This window comes from Girardinichthys multiradiatus, chromosome 1 (assembly GCF_021462225.1).
Source record: "Girardinichthys multiradiatus isolate DD_20200921_A chromosome 1, DD_fGirMul_XY1, whole genome shotgun sequence".
NCBI lineage: Eukaryota > Metazoa > Chordata > Actinopteri > Cyprinodontiformes > Goodeidae > Girardinichthys > Girardinichthys multiradiatus.
In genome coordinates this window covers 13,914,844-13,935,870 of record NC_061794.1, presented here as the reverse complement: position 1 = coordinate 13,935,870, position 21,027 = coordinate 13,914,844, and the positions used below count along the sequence as shown (strand labels likewise).

General features: G+C 40.3%; 1 protein-coding gene across 3 annotated transcripts in view; it reads left to right on the top strand.

Moving 5' to 3' along the window:
* fam131c (family with sequence similarity 131 member C) overlaps positions 1 to 21,027 on the top strand; it is a 21,934-nt gene extending 907 nt beyond the window's left edge. Inside the window, exons 1-6 of one of the 3 annotated variants that reach the window (XM_047388596.1) lie at positions 524 to 578; positions 691 to 752; positions 3,707 to 3,791; positions 14,238 to 14,483; positions 14,754 to 14,843; positions 18,749 to 21,026. In XM_047388596.1, coding sequence (XP_047244552.1) covers positions 557 to 578; positions 691 to 752; positions 3,707 to 3,791; positions 14,238 to 14,483; positions 14,754 to 14,843; positions 18,749 to 19,020 — 777 coding nt within the window. In that variant the 5' untranslated portion in view covers positions 524 to 556 and the 3' untranslated portion in view covers positions 19,021 to 21,026. Of the gene's footprint in view, positions 1 to 523; positions 579 to 690; positions 773 to 3,706; positions 3,792 to 14,237; positions 14,484 to 14,753; positions 14,844 to 18,748 lie in introns of those variants that run through there. The other 2 variants (XM_047388672.1, XM_047388515.1) reach the window with 2 other exon arrangements.

The window sequence follows — 21,027 nt, the reverse complement described above, 5'->3', positions numbered from 1 at the left end:
CTCTTCTAAACAAGGTTGAAGGTATTGAGCGCAGAGCTTTCAAGCTCTGGAGGGAGGAGGCAGCTGTGAGGTAGCAGACAAACAGAAAAGAGAACAGTAGCAGTGTGTGTGTGACTACGTGTGTGTGAGTCAGGGTAAGATTTAAAATGGTTCAGGAATCATGATGGAGTTTTCCTGACCTGCATCATGAGGCTGGAGATCAGATATAGCTCTATGTACAGAGGGTGTGTGTCTCCATCTGGTGTGTGAATGTGTCACATAAAAGACTGGAAGGGTATCACTTGGCCCCTGTTGCTGCGGCGTTTCCATCGTGACCGCCGATTGTCTTGACGACATTCCCCCTGGGAAACCCCAAACATGTGTTTATATTCTCGAGTGGGAAAGTGTGTGTGTGTTTGTGTCTGCTGACCTTTTTAATGATGTCAGTCCTCCATAGCACTGGCATCCATTTAATTTCCTCTTGTCATTCATATGAGCCTCATCACCATCAATTATAGGTCCAATAGGCAGTGCTTGACCTGATGCAAAGCTAAATATGCAGAGGGGCCTCAGTTAAATGGCACTAACAGGATTCAAAGGTCTCTTTCTCTCACACACCACCTCATCCATTATATACGGGTCTCGTTCGACCCCTGGCCACACATAAGTCTACGAATCTAACACCAGTTATTTGTATGTGATTCCCCATAGAGCTCCACTTACCCCCATCATTGCTGCACCAGACTGAGGAAGGTCAGTCAGCTCCCATCAAGGTATGCCTTTTTTCTGTCTGGTAAGCAAACATCATCTACTTTAAATGGCTTAAATGTCCAAATATTTACCAGTCTCACTGTTTGTCAGATCTAATAAAATGATTTTGTTTCTGAAACATGAAGTACATCTTCCCCTTCAGCTCTTAACAATTCATAAAGAAGAGCAGATGTATTTCCATTTTTAGTTAACTTGCTATCATAATAAATAAATAAACACAGAAAATGTGAAAGTGTCCTAAAGATTATAGGAGGGTTATATAACATTTAATATTAATTCATTAATATCTACCTATTATAATTAATCAGCTAAAGTAAATAAAATAAAGTAATCCTAAATACTAATAATAAACAAAAAACAAACAAATAAAAAGACAAAAAACTAAATTGCAAACTAGACTATCTGATTCAGACTGTTTTTGGTACAGGCAATATTGCTAATGTGGCACAGTTTCGAGGGCACCCACATAAAATATGAGGGGTGTACTCACTTTTGTGAGTTACTGCATGATATGTGTTTCAATTTCTGAAAATGACAGCCAAAAATATTGAGCGTTTTCATTGCATTTTATTTAATTCTATTAAATTTTTTTTAAATATACTTTATTAATAAAGAAATAAAATGTGTTTATAGCAGTATACCTCCAAATCTTTACTTCATGTTTTATGCAACAACTTTTTAATTTAATTAGTTGAATATTATTTTGGCATTTAAAAGATAAGGAAGTAAGGAACTAACGAACTAATGAACTGACTGACTCAATTCAAATGGGCACAGTTAACTATTTCACACCAAAACTAAAGCTCAAATCCAGTATAGCTGCCAGGTGTTAAAAACTTTGTGACTGCTGCAGTAATTTGCAGCTCATTTTTGGTTCTGTTGGTTATTACCCCATTTCACTGTCCCATCTGTATGAGGGCTCAGTAAACAGGAAAGCCATCCTGATCACAGAGGAACCCTCTCATCCTCTCCATTACTCATGAGGTCTCCCTCCATCAAGCAGGAGATACAAAGTCCCACTGGCCAGAAAAGGAATATACAAAAAAATCTGTTATCCCAACCGCAGTTACAATCCTCAACAGCACAAGGATTTCACCAACCTTCAATTTTTATCATTTTGTGTCTATCTCGTTTCAGTGTTTTGTATGTGTGTATAAGGTGATGAAGAGCCTTATTGAAACAAATTTCTGTTACCCTTGGTGTCAGACAAATAAAGTTTCTATTCTATTCTATTCTGTTGCTCACCACTGTACTGACGAACCTCTGTTAATGTGAATGTTTTGCTACACTGTTTGAACGTGTAAAATGCAGAGAGATGCATTGTTGTTGCTCTGTATTGACCTTGTCATTGAATGCAACAGTTAGCAAAGAGGGCATTTATAGATCCAAGTTCTCACCTGAGAGGTAAATCAAATGCACCATGGGTACCCTTTCCCAGTCCACTGTCCCAAACTTACATTTCCAGTAGATTTTAATTTAAGCAAAGATCAACATTCTTGAACTCTGTTTGGCTGCTTGTGATTTACCCCACAGTTTAACTTACTTTGTTTTTTTGCTCCATATACACCTTACCAACATTCCTTCTGGGTACCAATGAAGGCAGTTTAAGTGCCACTAGTATAAAAGAAATAAATAAACAAATACAAAGCAGCCACAGGAGTGGAGGCAATTCAACACAAGCCTCAGGCTTCATTTTCCAGGTTGATTTTTGGAAAGCTCATTGAAATGTATGAAGGAAATTCTGTATGATTGGCCATGTGTTCGAATAGCGAGGCATTCATTAAGCTGTTAAGAGAGGGAAGGGTGCACCTTCCCACTTATGATCAAGATGAGCATGACTGCCAACCAATCACAGGAGGAGAAGGGAAACCTAACTCTTGTCTAAAAGAGAAAAAAAGGGCCGTATTGTATTGAAAACCACATACTGTGCTCTCATATAGGAAAACACATCTGCCCCGAATCCAGCGTTGCTTGCACTTTATTAAAAACTTTAAAGTCCTTGCCGTCAGCTCAAGAATACCAAATCAGAATTAATTGTTTAGGAAAAATAGCTCATCTTTTTGCTCTGATTGCACCTACTTGGGTGTTGGGATTGTGCCTTCTGTTGTTAGCACCTGATTCAGACTGAGTGTGAATACTGCAGAACTTCTGGCTGTTAACTTCATTATCTCTCCTTTGCCTGGAAGAAAATAAACTGGCAAATGTGTGGGTGGAATTGTAAAAAGGGGGAGATGTGAATGTTGTTCTTGTGAACCTGTTCTAATTTACAAAGTTAGTTGTTTTTTCATGCACAATTCTAATTTATCCATTAACACACGTGCACATCCACACCATTCATACACCTACACCATCGTCCTGAGTTCAAGTACACAAAAACGAACAAATCAGAGGTCAAATGGGATTCAATAGCTTACCCAAAGACACATTAACGTTTAATGTGAGGAACCTATCTTACAATTGCATTACTTTGTGTTATTGTATGATATACACAAAAAAAAAAGGTTGTGCAATTATAAAATGGAACGAATAGGACACATGATTTTCAAAATTGAAAAGTGTGGCATGGAACCCTTAAACTGTGCTAATGTTACCCCTAAAGAAAATCCAGTGCAGCTAACTGCCTTCAAAAGTAATTAAAATTGGTAGATGAAGTCCAGCTATTTGTTAAAAATTTAAAGTTATGTATCCTTTTGTTTACGCTTCATGATTATGTTGACTTATCACAAAAAAAAAATCCAACTTAAATACAATGAGGTTTGTGGTTGCAACATCATAAAATGTGAAAACCTTCAAGGGAGTATAAATACTTTTGTAAGACACTGTACCAAATCCAAAATGACTACTTTGCTGATTTCAACAAACTATTGTTATTGTTCCAAACCAAGATTAAACTGATTTCTGACTTCCCACTGCAATAATCTTTTTCTTTGTCTCTTTCTTGCATCGTGCTGTGCAGGATGGTCAGAATCCGTCCAACGGCAGTGTGGCAGATAAATCCAGTCGCTATGACATTGCAGAGTTGGCTACATCCTCTCTGATAGGTGAGAAACACAAAAACGGAGTCATATTTTGGGTTGCATTATGAATCAATACTGGAAAGCTATGCTGGTAACCACAGGGGGATGGAAGCACCATTTTCCTCCTTCCCTCATGTCTTTCTCTTACTCACCCAAACAGACACTGATATTCATCTTCAGATTTTTTTTTTACTTTCATGTTTCACTTCCTGTTCTCATGTGAATGCATCCTCCTCGTCCGCCCTCCCCCCACCCTGTGTCACCTCCCCATCTTTACAGCTTCTCCCCTCTTTGGGAGGCTCATTATCTTAGTTAATATGTTATGTCTTGTTGAACTTTTCCGAGTGGAAGCTCTTCTATTAGACTGACAGAGTAATTACCAGCAGTACAAAAACCTCATGAATAAGTTAGACGAGTACATTCAGTGCGTTTAAAAGACTTTTTAACATTTACTCAAACATAATCTGTCATCACTAACTGGCAGCACACTTTCTGGTGAGGTGTGGTGACCTCTGCCAAACTGTTTTTAATGTTTTCACACAGGTTTCTGCTTTTATTCTACTTGCTCCTGTATGTGTCGCCAGACAGATGTATCAGTTCATGTGTGAAAAAGTATTTAAACCTCTTAAGCTTTTTTTTACATTACAACCACAAATTTTAGTGTAATTATTATTATTTTTTTTTGTGTCAGGCCATCACGAAGTAGCACATAATTGTAAAGTAGAAGGGCAAAGATACATACCTGTCCACAGATTCTCCCACTTAAGCTGTGGATCTCAGCTGTTCCTCCAGAGTTACTATGGGCCTACTACCTACTTCAGGGATTATTCATTTCTTTGCCTGACATGCCAGTTTGTCTCATTTAAATTGTAAAGGCTTGCACTTTTATATCAACAGTTGAAAGGCGCTGCTTTAATATTTTAGGTTTTTTTGTGGACTTCTGTTTGCTTATTGAGGTCTGCCTTTTAGTGTAAACCTTTTGGACAGCCATGCCTTGCCATATTGGCAGTCATTTTGATGATCTTCCACTTTTTCTTACAGTGGAATGGCTTATTTGATTTTTTTAAGACCTCGGTAAATCCCTTACCAGACACATGGCTGCTACGATCTTCTTTCTGAAGGCCCCAGTAATCTCTTTGATCTTGTCATGGTTTGCATTCTCACTTCAACATTCAGGAACAAACTAAACTAAACATCTGAGCGAATAGGACAAACCTCCTTCACATTGTTGAATAATAATGCTTTTATCACGGTCACCTGATGTGATATGCTTGTGTGTGACTGTAGTCAACTGAACTTGAAATTGAAATTTCTAGATTTTCTCAAGTATTTTGTAGAAATTGACTACTTTACAACTGTTTGTGTCCCACATATTTTGAATCTGGCAGAACTGGTTGGATGAGGATCATTATCAGCCTTGGTCAAAACCACAGTGTTTTTTGTAACTGTTTATTTGCCTTTAGTTTTCAAATATTTGTGACTTATTTGCCAAAACAAGTTTGTGCCCCCAAAAACAAATTTTTAATTACTCATTATAAAAGATAAGTGCTCTCACATTGACATGTTTTGCAGAATAAGTGCAGTATTATCTGTAATTTCTTATCGGTTTCACTGTTGTTTTTCCTTACTGTTTCATATCTGTTCAGCAGGTTTTTTCCCTTGATCATCCTGCATCCTAAAACCTAACATTAATTGACAGATATATCAAAGCAATAACAACCTATGAATGATATTTGTGTGGTGTCTTATATAGGAGTTTTCTTGTTAATGTGACCTTTGATGCTGTCCTAGTGGAATATACTAAAGTTGTATATATTGGCCCAGTTAACATAATTGCTGTGTTTGAGGTGGTTTACATCTTGGGCTGTGGGCCAGGTGGTAGTTATGGTCCACTCAGCGCTAATATTTGCTAAACACATTACTTCTGTATATTAGATCAATGCTTAATAAAAACCATGACCTTCACAGTACTTGGCCCATGGCAGTTAAATTAAATTTAATTCTCTTTAAACATTGAAAACAGCTTCTGACTGCAATACTAGTGCATCATATACAAGAATACACACACAACACACAACACACACACACACACACACACCTAACCAGTTCATACCTAACCTTAACCCTAACCATAACTCAATTTATACGCTAGTTCTAAACCTAACCCCTGTCCCAAGAACAAAATTTGGAAAAGTGAGGGCCAGGAAAATGTCCCCACTTTGCAATAAAAATATGAAAAATGGTTCTCACTCAGATGCAAGTACAAGAACTCACACTCACACACACGCACACGCACAACCCCTCCACTCTTGGATTGACTCACTTGGACAATGATGTCTAAAAATTAAAGCTGCTCCTCAACGCTCAAGCTCATGTAAAATGGCAAGAACATAAGAAGACCTTTAGCAAGAAGACTCTTTACTAAGAAAGGTAAAAGCAAACGTTTGGAGGTATTTTTCATATGAGACTGATGAAGAGGAAAAGCTGAGGATTTCTTATTAAAGCTTCGTTCCAGTGGTGGCTGAAAGTCATACAGCAAAGTTGGAGAAGCATCTTAAAAACAGATAATCTGATATTTATGTGGAATTTAAAAATGTTGGTGATTTCTAACAGTGAAGCATCAAACATGCTAGACTTCAAAGGTAACGTTATCTGTTTAAGGATAGCCCCATTGTGCTGATAGCCCCATTATGGCTTTGTCCCCTAGCAGGTACAAACTGACGTTGTGACAAGACTCACAAAACAACAGGATACAAGGAGGGAGCACAGATAGAAACCAAATGGTGAGACATGAAGCAATAGCATCTGACAAAAACTGTGCGCAAACTAGGAGTATAAATGTAGAGGAAGGTGATCAGTAGGGCACGGATCAGGTGAGTCTGATTACACTGATGTGGAAAAGCTGCGAGGGGAGCAGGAAGCTGAGGGAGAGGGACTACTCAATACTCCAAGGGGAACACAGGGAAAAATAATTGTTTAATATAGACAGAAATGTAGGGATTTTTTGAAGTATAATAAATACAAAAAGTACAAAAAATATGAAGCTAAATTAGAAATCACACAAATAACTCAAATCACAAGATTTAGAGCTGAGACAAAATAAAACTCGAAGTCCTACAGATCATGACATCCTAGTGACTTGTTCACATTATCATGTGCTTATATTTAACAGAGCATCAGTACTTGATTTGATGTTAACCTCTTATCTGCATAAAGGAAATAATTATAATCAAATATTTCCAAGAAGATTCATCTAAACAACATTGAAAAACAAAAATAATAACAGCAACGGGCATCAGGTCTCTGAGTCATCTGTTCAGTTGACTTTACATTCAGGTTGTGAGTCTCTATGTTCCTGTAGCTCAGGCATTAATGTGTTATTTATGACCTGCTGAAATTACTGGACAAAACAACGAGAAGCCATGCTTTCATATAATCATATTAGACAAGGGTAGAAAGGTTTCAGGAAATGAAGAGCGGAAGTGAAAGTGACAGTATGCCCTGGTCATATTTCAAAGGAGAAAATTAAACCAATATAAAAAAAAAAAAGGAAGGTCGAAAAGACAAAGGTCAAAGAAGAGCAGATGATGTTAAAGAAGGAATCAATGGGGAAACAGGAGAAAAATGTCAGCAGTGTCAGCAACAGGAAATGCCTAACGCAAAAAGAGACTGCTGGTTACCTCGGTGCTGAGAAGCTTATATAAATATCACAGCCACTTTATTTTCATTTGACCTCAATACCTGGAGATTTCACAACACGCTTTATTGCATGTTATGTCACCCACAGCTGTCTCACCCTCCTTTCACACAGTGATGACTCTGTTAGGAGTGTTGAGTGTTAAATCTGAAGGAAGATATTATCTGCTTGCATCAGTTTAGGCAACGTCAACACACCAAAAAACACAACTCTTTGCTCTTTATTTGTTTGTTCTTGTTTGTTTCAGAGACAGAAAAAAGGGCTTGAAGATGGTCTTTATCTGCTAAAATGGAAGCAAAAACAAATATTTCCACATGTAAAAATGAGACTTAAACAAAATGGCACAGATAGCACAATGTGTTCATCATGTAATGGATGCGTGATGATTTCGAACATCCGATGACTGCAAATATCTGAACAAGCAAGAAGCCAATCAGCTCAGCTGTCATGTGAAAACTATTTTTAAAAAGCAATCACTTCATCAAGAGCAAAGTTTAAACAGCTAATCTTTTAACCTTTTCTGCAAATTTTTCTTGACATCTGTTGAGCTGATTGGCTTGTTTAGGTGTTTGCAATCATGAGATGTTTGAAACTATTATCTTATTATCTATCTCATTATCTAATGTTACCATCAGAAGGTAAATGAGGAACCAAAACCTTTTTACAGTCTCTATGTGCTACACATGCTGGTTGTAACACAACTCTGTTTAACATGTGGAGTGTTTATGAATTATAAACCTTTTATATTACTTATGTTTATATTTCAGCTTTACAGGAATAAAATGACTAATTGTGGTACATGCCCTGAAAAAGTATTTGCTCCCTTATAGATTTCTTTTTGCTTTTTTGTCACACTTAAATGTTTCAGATCATTAAAGTAGAATCACAATTTCAGAGAGGTAACCCTAGCAAATACAAGAAGCAGTCTTCAAAACTTTATTTATTAAGGTAAAAAAAAAAACAACCAACTGCGGACTGACTTGTTGAATTTGAGTGGCATGACGAATGGTGCATCCTTGAAATAACGTTTGACAGCGACACTACTGTTGTAGTTAAACTGTCATGAAAAAAAACATGGACTGATTATATGTACAGGTCCTTCTCAAAATATTAGCATATTGTGATAAAGTTAATTATTTTCCATAATGTAATGATGAAAATTTAACATTCATATATTTTAGATTCATTGCACACTAACTGAAATATTTCAGGTCTTTCATTGTCTTAATACGGATGATTTTGGCATACAGCTCATGAAAACCCAAAATTCCTATCTCACAAAATTAGCATATTTCATCCGACCAATAAAAGAAAAGTGTTTTTAATACAAAACACGTCAACCTTCAAATAATCATGTACAGTTATGCACTCAATACTTGGTCGGGAATCCTTTTGCAGAAATGACTGCTTCAATGCGGCGTGGCATGGAGGCAATCAGCCTGTGGCACTGCTGAGGTCTTATGGAGGCCCAGGATGCTTCGATAGCGGCCTTTAGCTCATCCAGAGTGTTGGGTCTTGAGTCTCTCAACGTTCTCTTCACAATATCCCACAGATTCTCTATGGGGTTCAGGTCAGGAGAGTTGGCAGGCCAATTGAGCACAGTGATACCATGGTCAGTAAACCATTTACCAGTGGTTTTGGCACTGTGAGCAGGTGCCAGGTCGTGCTGAAAAATGAAATCTTCATCTCCATAAAGCTTTTCAGCAGATGGAAGCATGAAGTGCTCCAAAATCTCCTGATAGCTAGCTGCATTGACCCTGCCCTTGATAAAACACAGTGGACCAACACCAGCAGCTGACACGGCACCCCAGACCATCACTGACTGTGGGTACTTGACACTGGACTTCTGGCATTTTGGCATTTCCTTCTCCCCAGTCTTCCTCCAGACTCTGGCACCTTGATTTCCGAATGACATGCAGAATTTGCTTTCATCCGAAAAAAGTACTTTGGACCACTGAGCAACAGTCCAGTGCTGCTTCTCTGTAGCCCAGGTCAGGCGCTTCTGCCGCTGTTTCTGGTTCAAAAGTGGCTTGACCTGGGGAATGCGGCACCTGTAGCCCATTTCCTGCACACGCCGGTGCACGGTGGCTCTGGATGTTTCTACTCCAGACTCAGTCCACTGCTTCCGCAGGTCCCCCAAGGTCTGGAATCGGCCCTTCTCCACAATCTTCCTCAGGGTCCGGTCACCTCTTCTCGTTGTGCAGCGTTTTCTGCCACACTTTTTCCTTCCCACAGACTTCCCACTGAGGTGCCTTGATACAGCACTCTGGGAACAGCCTATTTGTTCAGAAATTTCTTTCTGTGTCTTACCCTCTTGCTTGAGGGTGTCAATAGTGGCCTTCTGGACAGCAGTCAGGTCGGCAGTCTTACCCATGATTGGGGTTTTGAGTAATGAACCAGGCTGGGAGTTTTAAAGGCCTCAGGAATCTTTTGCAGGTGTTTAGAGTTAACTCGTTGATTCAGATGATTAGGTTCATAGCTCGTTTAGAGACCCTCTTAATGATATGCTAATTTTGTGAGATAGGAATTTTGGGTTTTCATGAGCTGTATGCCAAAATCATCCGTATTAAGACAATAAAAGACCTGAAATATTTCAGTTAGTGTGCAATGAATCTAAAATATATGAATGTTAAATTTTCATCATGACATTATGGAAAATAATGAACTTTTTCACAATATGCTAATATTTTGAGAAGGACCTGTAGAAAAGTGAGACTTGCACAACATCTGCATGTCTAAATGCTGACAGAGTTGCACTTAAGTAACATAAAGTCATCATTCTTTAGAAACGGCCTTAAAATTTAAATACAATTAATATACCTTTCATGAGCTCCATGACTATGTCATGATTTCAGGTCTTTGAGCTGGACCAAAGCACTATTGATTTCGTCTACTTTCTTTACTGCAAGTTCCGTTAGTTAAACAAACATATGTGGTATCCACAGAAATAGTAGAATCTTGACTAAAAGCTGATATAAACCATTTCTACAAACACCAAAAACAGTTAAAACCAAAGGCAGTTGAATCAGAATATTAACTAACTCCACAAAATGACGTAACTGCAAAACTCGGTCTCAGCTGTTCGCCACACGTGTCTGCTGTAAGCAAAGAGCTCACAGATTCTAAAAAATACATTTTGGCACAATCCACCCAGGTTTAACTCAACCTGCAGCAAAGGAAGGCCAGAATTGACACTCGCATTTGAAAAACATAATTATTAACATAAATATTGTTTAGATAGAGTACCGGTATGTAAATTCTCAGAAAAATTTAATTAGATTTGTGCATTTGAGCTCAGACTTCACAAAACCCCTTTGGGCTTAAGAGGTTGTTTTTGTTTTTTTTAAACAAAAGGCAAGAAACTTAAAACATAGACCAAGGAAACCAGGTCATGGAGCATGTATGAAAAAAAAAGGAAGAATCACGGGGAAAAACCACGAATGTCAATGGGCAATACATGAACAGAAACAGAAGAATCCAGTGAAGAACAATGACCAACAATAGGCCAATATGGGTGAGAAATGAGGCGGCTGAGGTGAACAGAATCTTCTTGATTGCATAGTGGCTGTGGCTGAGGGAGGGAAACTAATTAACATGATTGCAAATATACAGAGATACAAAGAAACTGCAAAACAAGGGGCAATGACAAACACAAATCTAAGAGATTTAAATCCAATATCACAAAAGGACAGAATGCTTACAGACAGAATGAACAAAAGCATGACAGTTCCTTACTAGCAAAAATGAACTCAGACAAATGCACTGAAAATGGGAGACCTAAAGAACATACCAACAAGGAGTTATAAAAAAAAACACAAAAGAAAACCAAAACCTACTTAAGGATCTTGACAAACTGTATTCAAGTGAAACAAGCTTTCAGGTCAACTGAAAAATGAATATCTTGTTCTTCCAACTAACATCATCCAGAAATCATAGCAGAAACCTTCAAAGAAGAAACATCAAAGCTATTCATCAAGTGTGCCTGGGTGCATGTGTGGCTCGGGCGTGTTCTAGGATTTTTCTACAGTGTAAGACCCATTTTTCCAACGTATACTACATTGTGAGAACACACTGCTTCTTATGAGGCCCAAAGCCTGGGCCCCATAAGAAAAAGTGTTGTTTTCGGGTTAGAGATTAGTTTTAAGACTAAGGTTTAAATTGAGTCTATGTTGTTTTTAGTGTTCGGGTCAGGGTAAGGCCATAGAAATGGCTGGACAAAGAATGGAAGTCCTTGTAAGGATAGAAAGACATAATATGTGTATATATTTAGTCTAGAACTGAAAGTTCAATTTTTATGTGTCTTAGGACTTTTAAGAAGTCTGATTGTGGACCTGTTTTTCCCAAGATTGACAAGCATCAAAAATTAAATCTGTGAATGACTTGGGCTCAGACTTAGGACCCCTTAATTACTAACACAACATCTCTGCTAGATAAGCTATGCATTCACGTTCACCAACATCCACAAATGAGATATGAGAGTAGAAAAAAATGCATCATAATGCATGTGGCGAAAAATGTCAAGGGGACTCGTACTCGTCGTCTTCCGCTTATCCGGGACCGGGTCGAAGGGGCAGCACACTCAGCAGAGACGTCCAGACGTCCCTCTCCCCAGACAACCTCCTCCAGCTCCTCCGGGTGGAGCCCAAGGCGTTCCCAGGCCAGCCGAGAGACATAGTCCCTCCAGCGTGTCCTGGGCCGTCCCCTGGGCCTCCTCCCGGTGGGACGTGCTTGGAACACCTCCCGAGGAAGGCGTCCAGGAGGCATCCGGTATAGATGCCCGAGCCGCCTCAACTGGCTCCTCTCGATGTGGAGGAGCAGCGGCTCTACTCCGAGCTCCTCCTGGATGGCCGAGCTCCTCACCCTATCTCTAAGGGAGTGCCCGGCCACCCTACGGAGGAAGCTCATTTTAGCCGCTTGTATCCGGGATTTTGTTCTTTTGGTCATGACCCAAAGTTCATGGCCATAGGTGAGGGTAGGAACGTAGACCGACCGGTAAATTGAGAGCTTTGCTTTTTGGCTCAGCTCTCTCTTCACCACAACGGACCGGCACAGTGCCCCCATTACTGCGGCAGCCGCACCGATCCGTCTGTTGATCTCCCGCTCCATTTTTCCCCCACTCGTGAACAAGACCCCGAGATACTTAAACTCCTCCAGTTGAGGCAGGAACTCCCCTCCAACCTGAAGAGGACAGGCCACCCTTTTCTGGTCGAGTACCATGGCCTCGGACTTGGAGGAGCTGATCTTCATCCCAACCGCTTCACACTCGGCTGCGAACCGCCACAGCGCATGCTGTAGGTCTTGGCTAGAGGGGGCCAGCAGGACCACGTCATCTGCAAAAAGAAGAGACGAAATCCACTGGTCCCCAAACCAGACCCCCTCCGGCCATTGGCTGTGTCTAGAAATCCTGTCCATAAAAGTTATGAACAGGACCGGTGACAAAGGGCAGCCCTGCCGGAGTCCAACATGCACCTGGAACAGATCCGACTTAGTGCCGGCAATGCGGACCAAACTCCTGCTCCGCTCGTACAGGGACCGGATGGCCCCTAATAAAGGGCCCTCCCGCACAAGCTCAGGCTCCTTCCCCCCCAGCGAGGTGACATTCCACGTCCCTAGAGCCAGCCTAAGCATCCGGGGATCGGGCTGCTGAGGTCTCTACCTTTGTCCGCCACCCAATCCTCTTTGCACCGGTCCCTCACGGGTCCCCCTGCAGGTGGTGGGCCCACTGGGGGATGGCCTCGCGTCTCTTGTTCGGGCTTGGCCCAGCCGGGTTCCACGAGGAGCAACCCGGCCACCAGGCGCTCTCCGGCGAGTCCCGACCCCAGGCCTGGTTCCACGGTGGGACCCCGGCTCCGCCGTACCGGGCGACATCACGTGCCTCGATATTTTTGTCTTCATGAGGGATTCTTAAACCGCTCTTTGTCTGTCCCATCACCTAGAGCCTGTTTACCATGGGAGACCCTACCAGGGGCATTTAGGCCCCAGACAACATAGCCTCTAGGATCATTTGAGCACTCAAACCCCTCCACCACGTTAAGGTGGCGGTTCAAGGAGGAGATGTCAAGGGGACTCCACTGCAAAATTGCCATTCTCGAAATAATAATAATATTAATACTGACATGTTGCGTTTAACACTGTCATGTTCCAATAAGGTTGGCTGCAGACACTCCAAATATCCCATTAAGAATGGATTCCTACTTTTAATAAAATGTGTAGTATGCAAAAGTTTTGTTTTCATTTTGATATTTTCAATGCATCTTTTGTACACATCTTTTAAGAAATGGATTGAGTCTTCTATCATGCATATTCAAAGCAATTAATTTCAAAAATACTTTATTAATCCCAAAGACAAATTAAATGTTGTTGTAGCTCATTATGAAGGTTTCTTCAAAAAGTCGTTGTAGATGCTGATGGCTGTGGGCAGGAAGGATCTCCTGTAGCGCTCCGTCTAACAGCAAATCTGAAGAAGCCTCTGACTGAAGACACTGTTGTTGTAGGATAGTCTCATGAAGAGGATGCTCAGGGTTCTCCATAATGTTCTTCATTTTATGAAGAATTATTTATTATGTTATTATTATTATTATGTTATAGCAGGATTTTTTTTCATTAGGTTTTCAATCTATAGAAGGGTCATATGGGTGCTGTTACATTTCAGTCAGTTTCTTTTGTATAAATCCTCATCAAAAGATCTGCTTTGTTCCTCCTCTCAGCCAGCCTTCCTTTTATCTAATAACTTTTATCAAGATGTATTTCTTCTTTTCTTCCTCTTTGTTTAGGCCTGGTAGCCACGATAAAGGAGCACATCACCAAGCCCACAGCAATGGCTCAGGGACGAGTGGCTCACCTGATTGAATGGAAAGGTTGGGGTGGATGTGGTGAGGGTGGGCGAAGCGGGGCCGGGTGGAGCGGAGGCTGGAGTAAAGGAAGCGGAGGATGTGGGGGTATGGGGACCGAGCTGCAGGAGGATGAGCAGTTCTATTCCCAAATGACAGATGAAATCAAAGAGGCCCGTTTTGCTGCAGGTGAGACAACTGGATGAATTCAATTTAAGTAAAACAAAAGATGGTCAGCAGAGATGGGGAGATACTCTAATCTCTCTGACATAGTTTCTGTTTGATTAGCCTGGGCTACAGAAATCAATAACCCTAAGGGCTTCCAAGGACAGTGACTTAAATCTACTGCTCTTATTGGATTTTCTCTAATTTGTAACATCTGTTAGCCCTATTGAGAAAAGACAAGGGGTTGACTTATGAGAAAACCACAAGGAAATGTGTTTATGTTTTGTTTCTCAGGTGTAGCAGAACAGTTTGCCCTGGCCGAGGCAGCAATGAACATGTGGTCCATGAGTGATTGCTTGGAGCAGCCATCCACCAGCTCACAAGGTTGGTGAGTCACTGGAGCTCATAGTCTTGATAAGGTTTCAGGAAGCCCTGTAAAGTTCACTGAATACAAATGAAGCAAAAGATTAAAACAACATCATGGGCTGTTTCTTCTGTAATTACCTTGGCTGATTACAATCCCAAACTCATTATTTGAAGGCGTCCATTTTCACTAATGGACTTTTGAGAGAAAAGACTTCAGAGAGATCAGAGAGTGAACTTGTGTTTTAAAGCATAACTGGTTTTACATTTTGAATAAAATCATAATGTTATAAATGCATGACCTCCCAATTTGACTTAATCTCAGATACAAAAAGTGTTTGCCCTCTTTGTGATTTCTTATTTTTTTGTATGTTTGTCACAAGTAATCATCAACAAATTTAAGTATTAGGCAAAGGTAACACAAGTACAAACAAAATGCAGTGTTTATATGGAGGTGATTGATACGGAGGTAAAAAAGAGATGCCTCCCCCCACACCCTGCTTTAAAATAACTGTGATGTGTCATCTTTGGTAAGCTAAGTTTAATTTGTCTAGCCATCATACCTTACATTAATCAGTCCAGTCTTTCTACAAGCTATTGCCTGCATTACTGCAGAAAATGGGACCTACAGTATATTAATAATAACTAATAAGGCTGAAACAGAAGGTTCTCCTGTTTATGTACATGCTAGTGTTAGCCCTGCACAACCTGCTGTTACAGAAATTTGGAAGAGTAGCAGATTAAAAGTTTGCCTTTACTTGTGACCTGATAAATGATTTTTGCCCTCTCTTTTTTCTTTTCTTTTAATAAAAAAGGCCAGACTAAAACAAAATCCACCTTTGGATTAACTCTGATCCAATTGTTACTGATGTCACAACAATTACCATCCTGTTTGTTTATATGGACTTATAAAAACACCTAATAACAGCGTTAAGTTTTATTTAAATTTTTTCCTCCATTAGCTATGAACAACTATTATGTCTATTAGGAGCTTACTATCAAAAAGTATTTTGTGAAGAAATTTTCAACAGGTATTTTTCAATTCTAATTAAGAAAATAGAAAGAAACTAATTTAAATGGTGATTTTATTTATTAATGGAAAAGTTCCCCAAACCAACCTGGCCCTTTGTGAAAAAGTGATTGCCTGCTAACCCTAATAGAAACTGAGGAACTAGCAACAGACCACCAGGAGAATCAACACATGAACCAGAGTAAGACAACAGTAAAATTCTGCAATGAAACAAAGAAACCAGAAAGCTTAAATAGTGTGGAGGTAATTAGTGACATGGAAACCAGGCAAGTATATATAAATAAATAGCAGGTAATTGGAGAGCAAGACCAAGGAGCTTAGATAATTTGGCTGAACAACAGAACAGAAACAATGATTAAAACAGAGCTAAATAGAGAAAATACTGAAATACATCAGGTTACAGAAAGTCAGACAAAACAAATTTCAAGGGATCAAAGCAGTTTAAAGTCATGCTGCAGCATCTCTATCAGATTAAAGTTCAGACTTTTAATAGGATAGTCCAAAACCCTCATTTGACATTAAGAGCTGGACTTGCTAGTGGGCTTTGGATCATTGACCTGCTGCATTACTCAAGTGTGCTTAAGCCTAAAGTCACAAACTGATCACCAAACATTCTCCTTTTGGATTTTCTGGTACAGAGTACAAATAATGTTTCCATCAATTACAGTAAGGCATCCAGGTCCAGAAGCAGCATCACACTACCACCACCATGTTTGACTGGATTCTGGTAAAGTGACACATCCATCCAAAGAGTTCACCTTTTCTCTCATAAATCCACTAAATACAGGGGTTGGACAATGAAACTGAAACACCTGTCATTTTAGTGTGGGAGGTTTCATGGCTAAATTGGACCAGCCTGGTAGCCAGTCTTCATTGATTGCACATTGCACCAGTAAGAGCAGACTGTGAAGGTTCAATTAGCAGGGTAAGAGCACAGTTTTACTCAAAATATTGAAATGCACACAACATTATGAATGACATACCAGAGTTCAAAAGAGGACAAATTGTTGGTGCAAGTCTTGCTGGCGCATCTGTGACCAAGACAGCAAGTCTTTGTGATGTATCAAGAGCCACGGTATCCAGGGTAATGTCAGCATACCACCAAGAAGGACGAACCACATCCAACAGGATTAACTGTGGACGCAAGAGGAAGCTGTCTGAAAGGGATGTTCGGGTGCTAACCCGGATTGTATCCAAAAAACATAAAACCACGGTTGCCCAAATCATGGCAGAATTAAATGTGCACCTCAACTCTCCTGTTTCCACCAGAACTGTCCGTCGGGAGCTCCACAGGGTCAATATACACGGCCGGGCTGCTATAGCCAAACCTTTGGTCACTCATGCCAATGCCAAACGTCAGTTTCAATGGTGCAAGGAGCACAAATCTTGGGCTATGGACAATGTGAAACATATATTGTTCTCTGATGAGTCCACCTTTACTGTTTTCCCCACATCCGGGAGAGTTACGGTGTGGAGAAGCCCCAAAGAAGCGTACCACCCAGACTGTTGCATGCCCCGAGTGAAGCATGGGGGTGGATCAGTGAAGGTTTGGGCTGCCATATCATGGCATTCCCTTGGCCTAATACTTGTGCTAGATGGGCGCGTCACTGCCAAGGTCTACCGAACCATTCTTGAGGACCATGTGCATCCAATGGTTCAAACATTGTATCCTGAAGGTGGTGCCGTGCATCAGGATGACAATGCACCAATACACACAGCAAGACTGGTGAAAGATTGGTTTGATGAACATGAAAGTTAAATTGAACATCTCCCATGGCCTGCACTGTCACCAGATCTAAATATTATTGAGCCACTTTGGGGTGTTTTGGAGGAGCGAGTCAGGAAACGTTTTCCTCCACCAGTATCACGTAGTGACCTGGCCACTATCCTGCAAGAAGAATGGCTTAAAATCCCTCTGACCACTGTGCAGGACTTGTATATGTCATTCCCAAGACGAATTGACGCTGTATTGGCCGCAAAAGGAGGTCCTACACCATACTAATAAATTATTGTGGTCTAAAACCAGGTGTTTCAGTTTCATTGTCCAACCGCGGTATTTTTCAAAACGTTTTGGGAATCATTACAAAGTTGTTTCTTTTTTTGATGGGCTTTTGTATGGTTTGGTCAGCTAAAGTTACTGTATGCTTGGGCCTCTCTCCTGGAAGCTATGATTTTTGCTGAATCTCTTAATTATTGCTGAATCATGAACACTGACTTCAACTGATGCAGGTTATGCCTGCAGTGTTTTAGGTATTCCTGTGGGTTTTTCTTTGACCTTGTGAAAGCGTAGTTGATGTGCTTTTGGAGTAATTTTGGTAGGCTGGCACTCCTAGAAAGATTCATCACTGTTCCAAGTTTTCTCCATCTGTGGATAAAGGCTCTCACTGTGGTTTGCTGGAATACCAAAACCTTAAAAATGATTTCCCTTAATAAATTAATTCCTTATTTGAAAACTGCATTTAGCATTTAGTCCGATTATCTTTCTCTGGTGTTAAAATTTGTTTGATCTGAAACGAATTAGCAAAGTGGAGACAAGCACATGTGTTGGTTTTGGTCAGCTAAAGTTCGATGTGTTCACTGCTCACTGCTCTGTGACGATTATGAAATTAAGCATATGGCATATGAAAGATAACAGCTTGTTTAATTGCTGTGCTGTTTGTATTTATTCGTTATTATTTATTATTTATTTATTTACAGTCGGGAGCTGTTCAAGAATACAGCCACATACTGTGCGACAGCTGGTTCAAAGCAGTGCCTCTCAATTTGAAATAATACAAGCAAACAGTTTGCAAATGCAGATCAATTAAACAACCTAAGAAAATCCAGCTGTGATTGTTTTCGCCAGTTATTTAAAATTGTTTTCAGCAACTCACTCACAGTGGTATCCCTTTTTCAGCTACGGAGGGCCACTTCTTGTCCAAATATCTGCTTGACGGAGGAAGTGTTGGTGTCCCCCAGCATCTGTACAGCATTCACACCCAGACTTATGGTGACAGCATTGCAACCAGCCTGATCCACCCACCATTGGTCGGCTCGATTTCCGTAACATGTTACCCTCAGCAGGATGTTGATACTCCCTTTGAAAACAGAAGCATGGTGACAGCAGAAGCTGCCGTCCGCCACGTCGACAGCAGCTCTCTGTCTGAGGACGACGTTTTTTACAACTAGGCTTGGGACCAAAAGATGCTGCCCATCACAGTGGAAATGTCCATTAGAGTCAGTGAGGTTTGAAGTCTCATCCACCAGCAATGATTGTTCTGTAAGACCTTTTGAGACAAAACTCTTCAAAATGCATCAAATGGAAGGATTTAAAGGCTTGACCTTGAGAGACTACAAATACTATTTTTGCTTCTGCTGGGTAGGCCTATTCTTCATGTGAATGTACAGTTTAACTGTGACATTTTAGTTTTTTATTCTGCATTGAAACCATACAGAGCTGAGCTGTAAAGAGTTGAATGACTTTGGTGTAAATACATTGCTATAAAGCATTGGTTTTAATATAATGTTGTGGATCAATTTTTCTCTCACACTCTTGACAAAATGAGAATAACGGGAAAAACAGAAAAGTCTGTCTACTTTAAGTTTCTCAGTTGAATATGGAGGGAAAAAACGCCTTCCGTCCAATTATCTGTCTGAGTCGGAAGCATGATTAGCTATAATTCACACTTTTCTATTTGAGAGCCCCAGGTGCAGGGTGAAGAAACAAGGAAGTACAGAGAGGGAGGAGGGGAGCAGTTCATGTGTGGTCGGTGTGTGATTCTGTAAGTACGTCAGCAAGCCTGCGTGTTTCAGAGAGACAGGGGGATGCTGAATGGAGCTGTTTGTGCGATTTGTCATCATATTCCTTTGAGGAATGTTTGCACAAAATGACACTGCTATGCATTGTGGCTGTTTCCCCCTTTTATTTGTGATCAGACAGAAGATGTGCTTAAACAAATGGTTTTCAGTGACTCATCAGACTCCATCAGGAAAGTATAGAAGTAATGATGGTCTGGTTCCCCACTGCAACAAAAACATGTGGGGTTACTTAGGATGAATACATGACACAAAAAGCCAAAGGACAGCTGGAACAATAGAGACGTACAATGTAAAAATACTCATTTTCAGCTTGATAAAAAGCAGCACGCACAGAATATTATTTTCAGCGAAGAAGAAAACATTGTCAGAGGACAGTGGCGGATCTGGGAAAATTTACATACGTGGGCAAAGGAGGCACAAAAGGTCTAGGCAGGGTGGCAATGCGGGACCCTCTTCATTAAAGTTCATTGATCTAAAAAGAAAAAAGTGAAAATCAGAATGATCAAATACAGTTTTCACTCCATTTCTGCATTGTAGGATTTGCTTTTATTATGACATAAAATTTTAACATAAATTGACTACATCTATAAAGCCTGGACTATCTATCTTCATAACACACCTGTGGACTTGTACAGATAATATCTCTGCACTGGAAGTTATACCGAGAATAAATCCACACCAGGTGCTCCAGCTGGATAGCCTGGATTCCTTGACTCTTTGCCGTTCTTCTTCCCGTCTTCTTTCTCTCTTTCTGACTCTGAAATCTTCTCATCTGCTTACAATAACATAATTTTCTTCATCTTGACTCATTTCTTCACCCACTTTAAGTGGCCTCCTTCACCTGTGACCCTCCTGGTCTCTCTATCATTCTTCTTTCTTTAAATCTCAGAGTGTTCTTCCTTCTCATCCCTCACTTTTTTCCTGTTACACTTCGTCTGTCACTTCAGCAGACATTTCATTCATTGCAAACTTAAGTTGCCTTTACATCACCTGAACAAACGGACTCTAACTCCAGAAACTTGAACAGCTCAGTTGCTCCTCTCTGCTGAGCTGCAGACAGACTGCCTCGTTAATGTGCTTGAGAGGCAGACTGTGTTTGATGCATTCCCGTAATTAAGTTTTCAGGGACCTCAGATTTGATCTACAATTATATACCTATTGATAAATTAATGTTTAATTTAAAAACTGTAAGAGGCTTTTGAACAAACAAGTGATTAGTTATTACAAGAATTTTAAGGACTTAAAAGTAGGAGGCCAGCTGGGGGTCTACAGGGTCTAAAGCAGGGGTCCCCCCCACCCCCCGTAGATCCCCCTGTCAGAGCATAATAATCTGCTCAATATTTTTTAATTCAATTCAATTCAATTCAGTTTTATTTA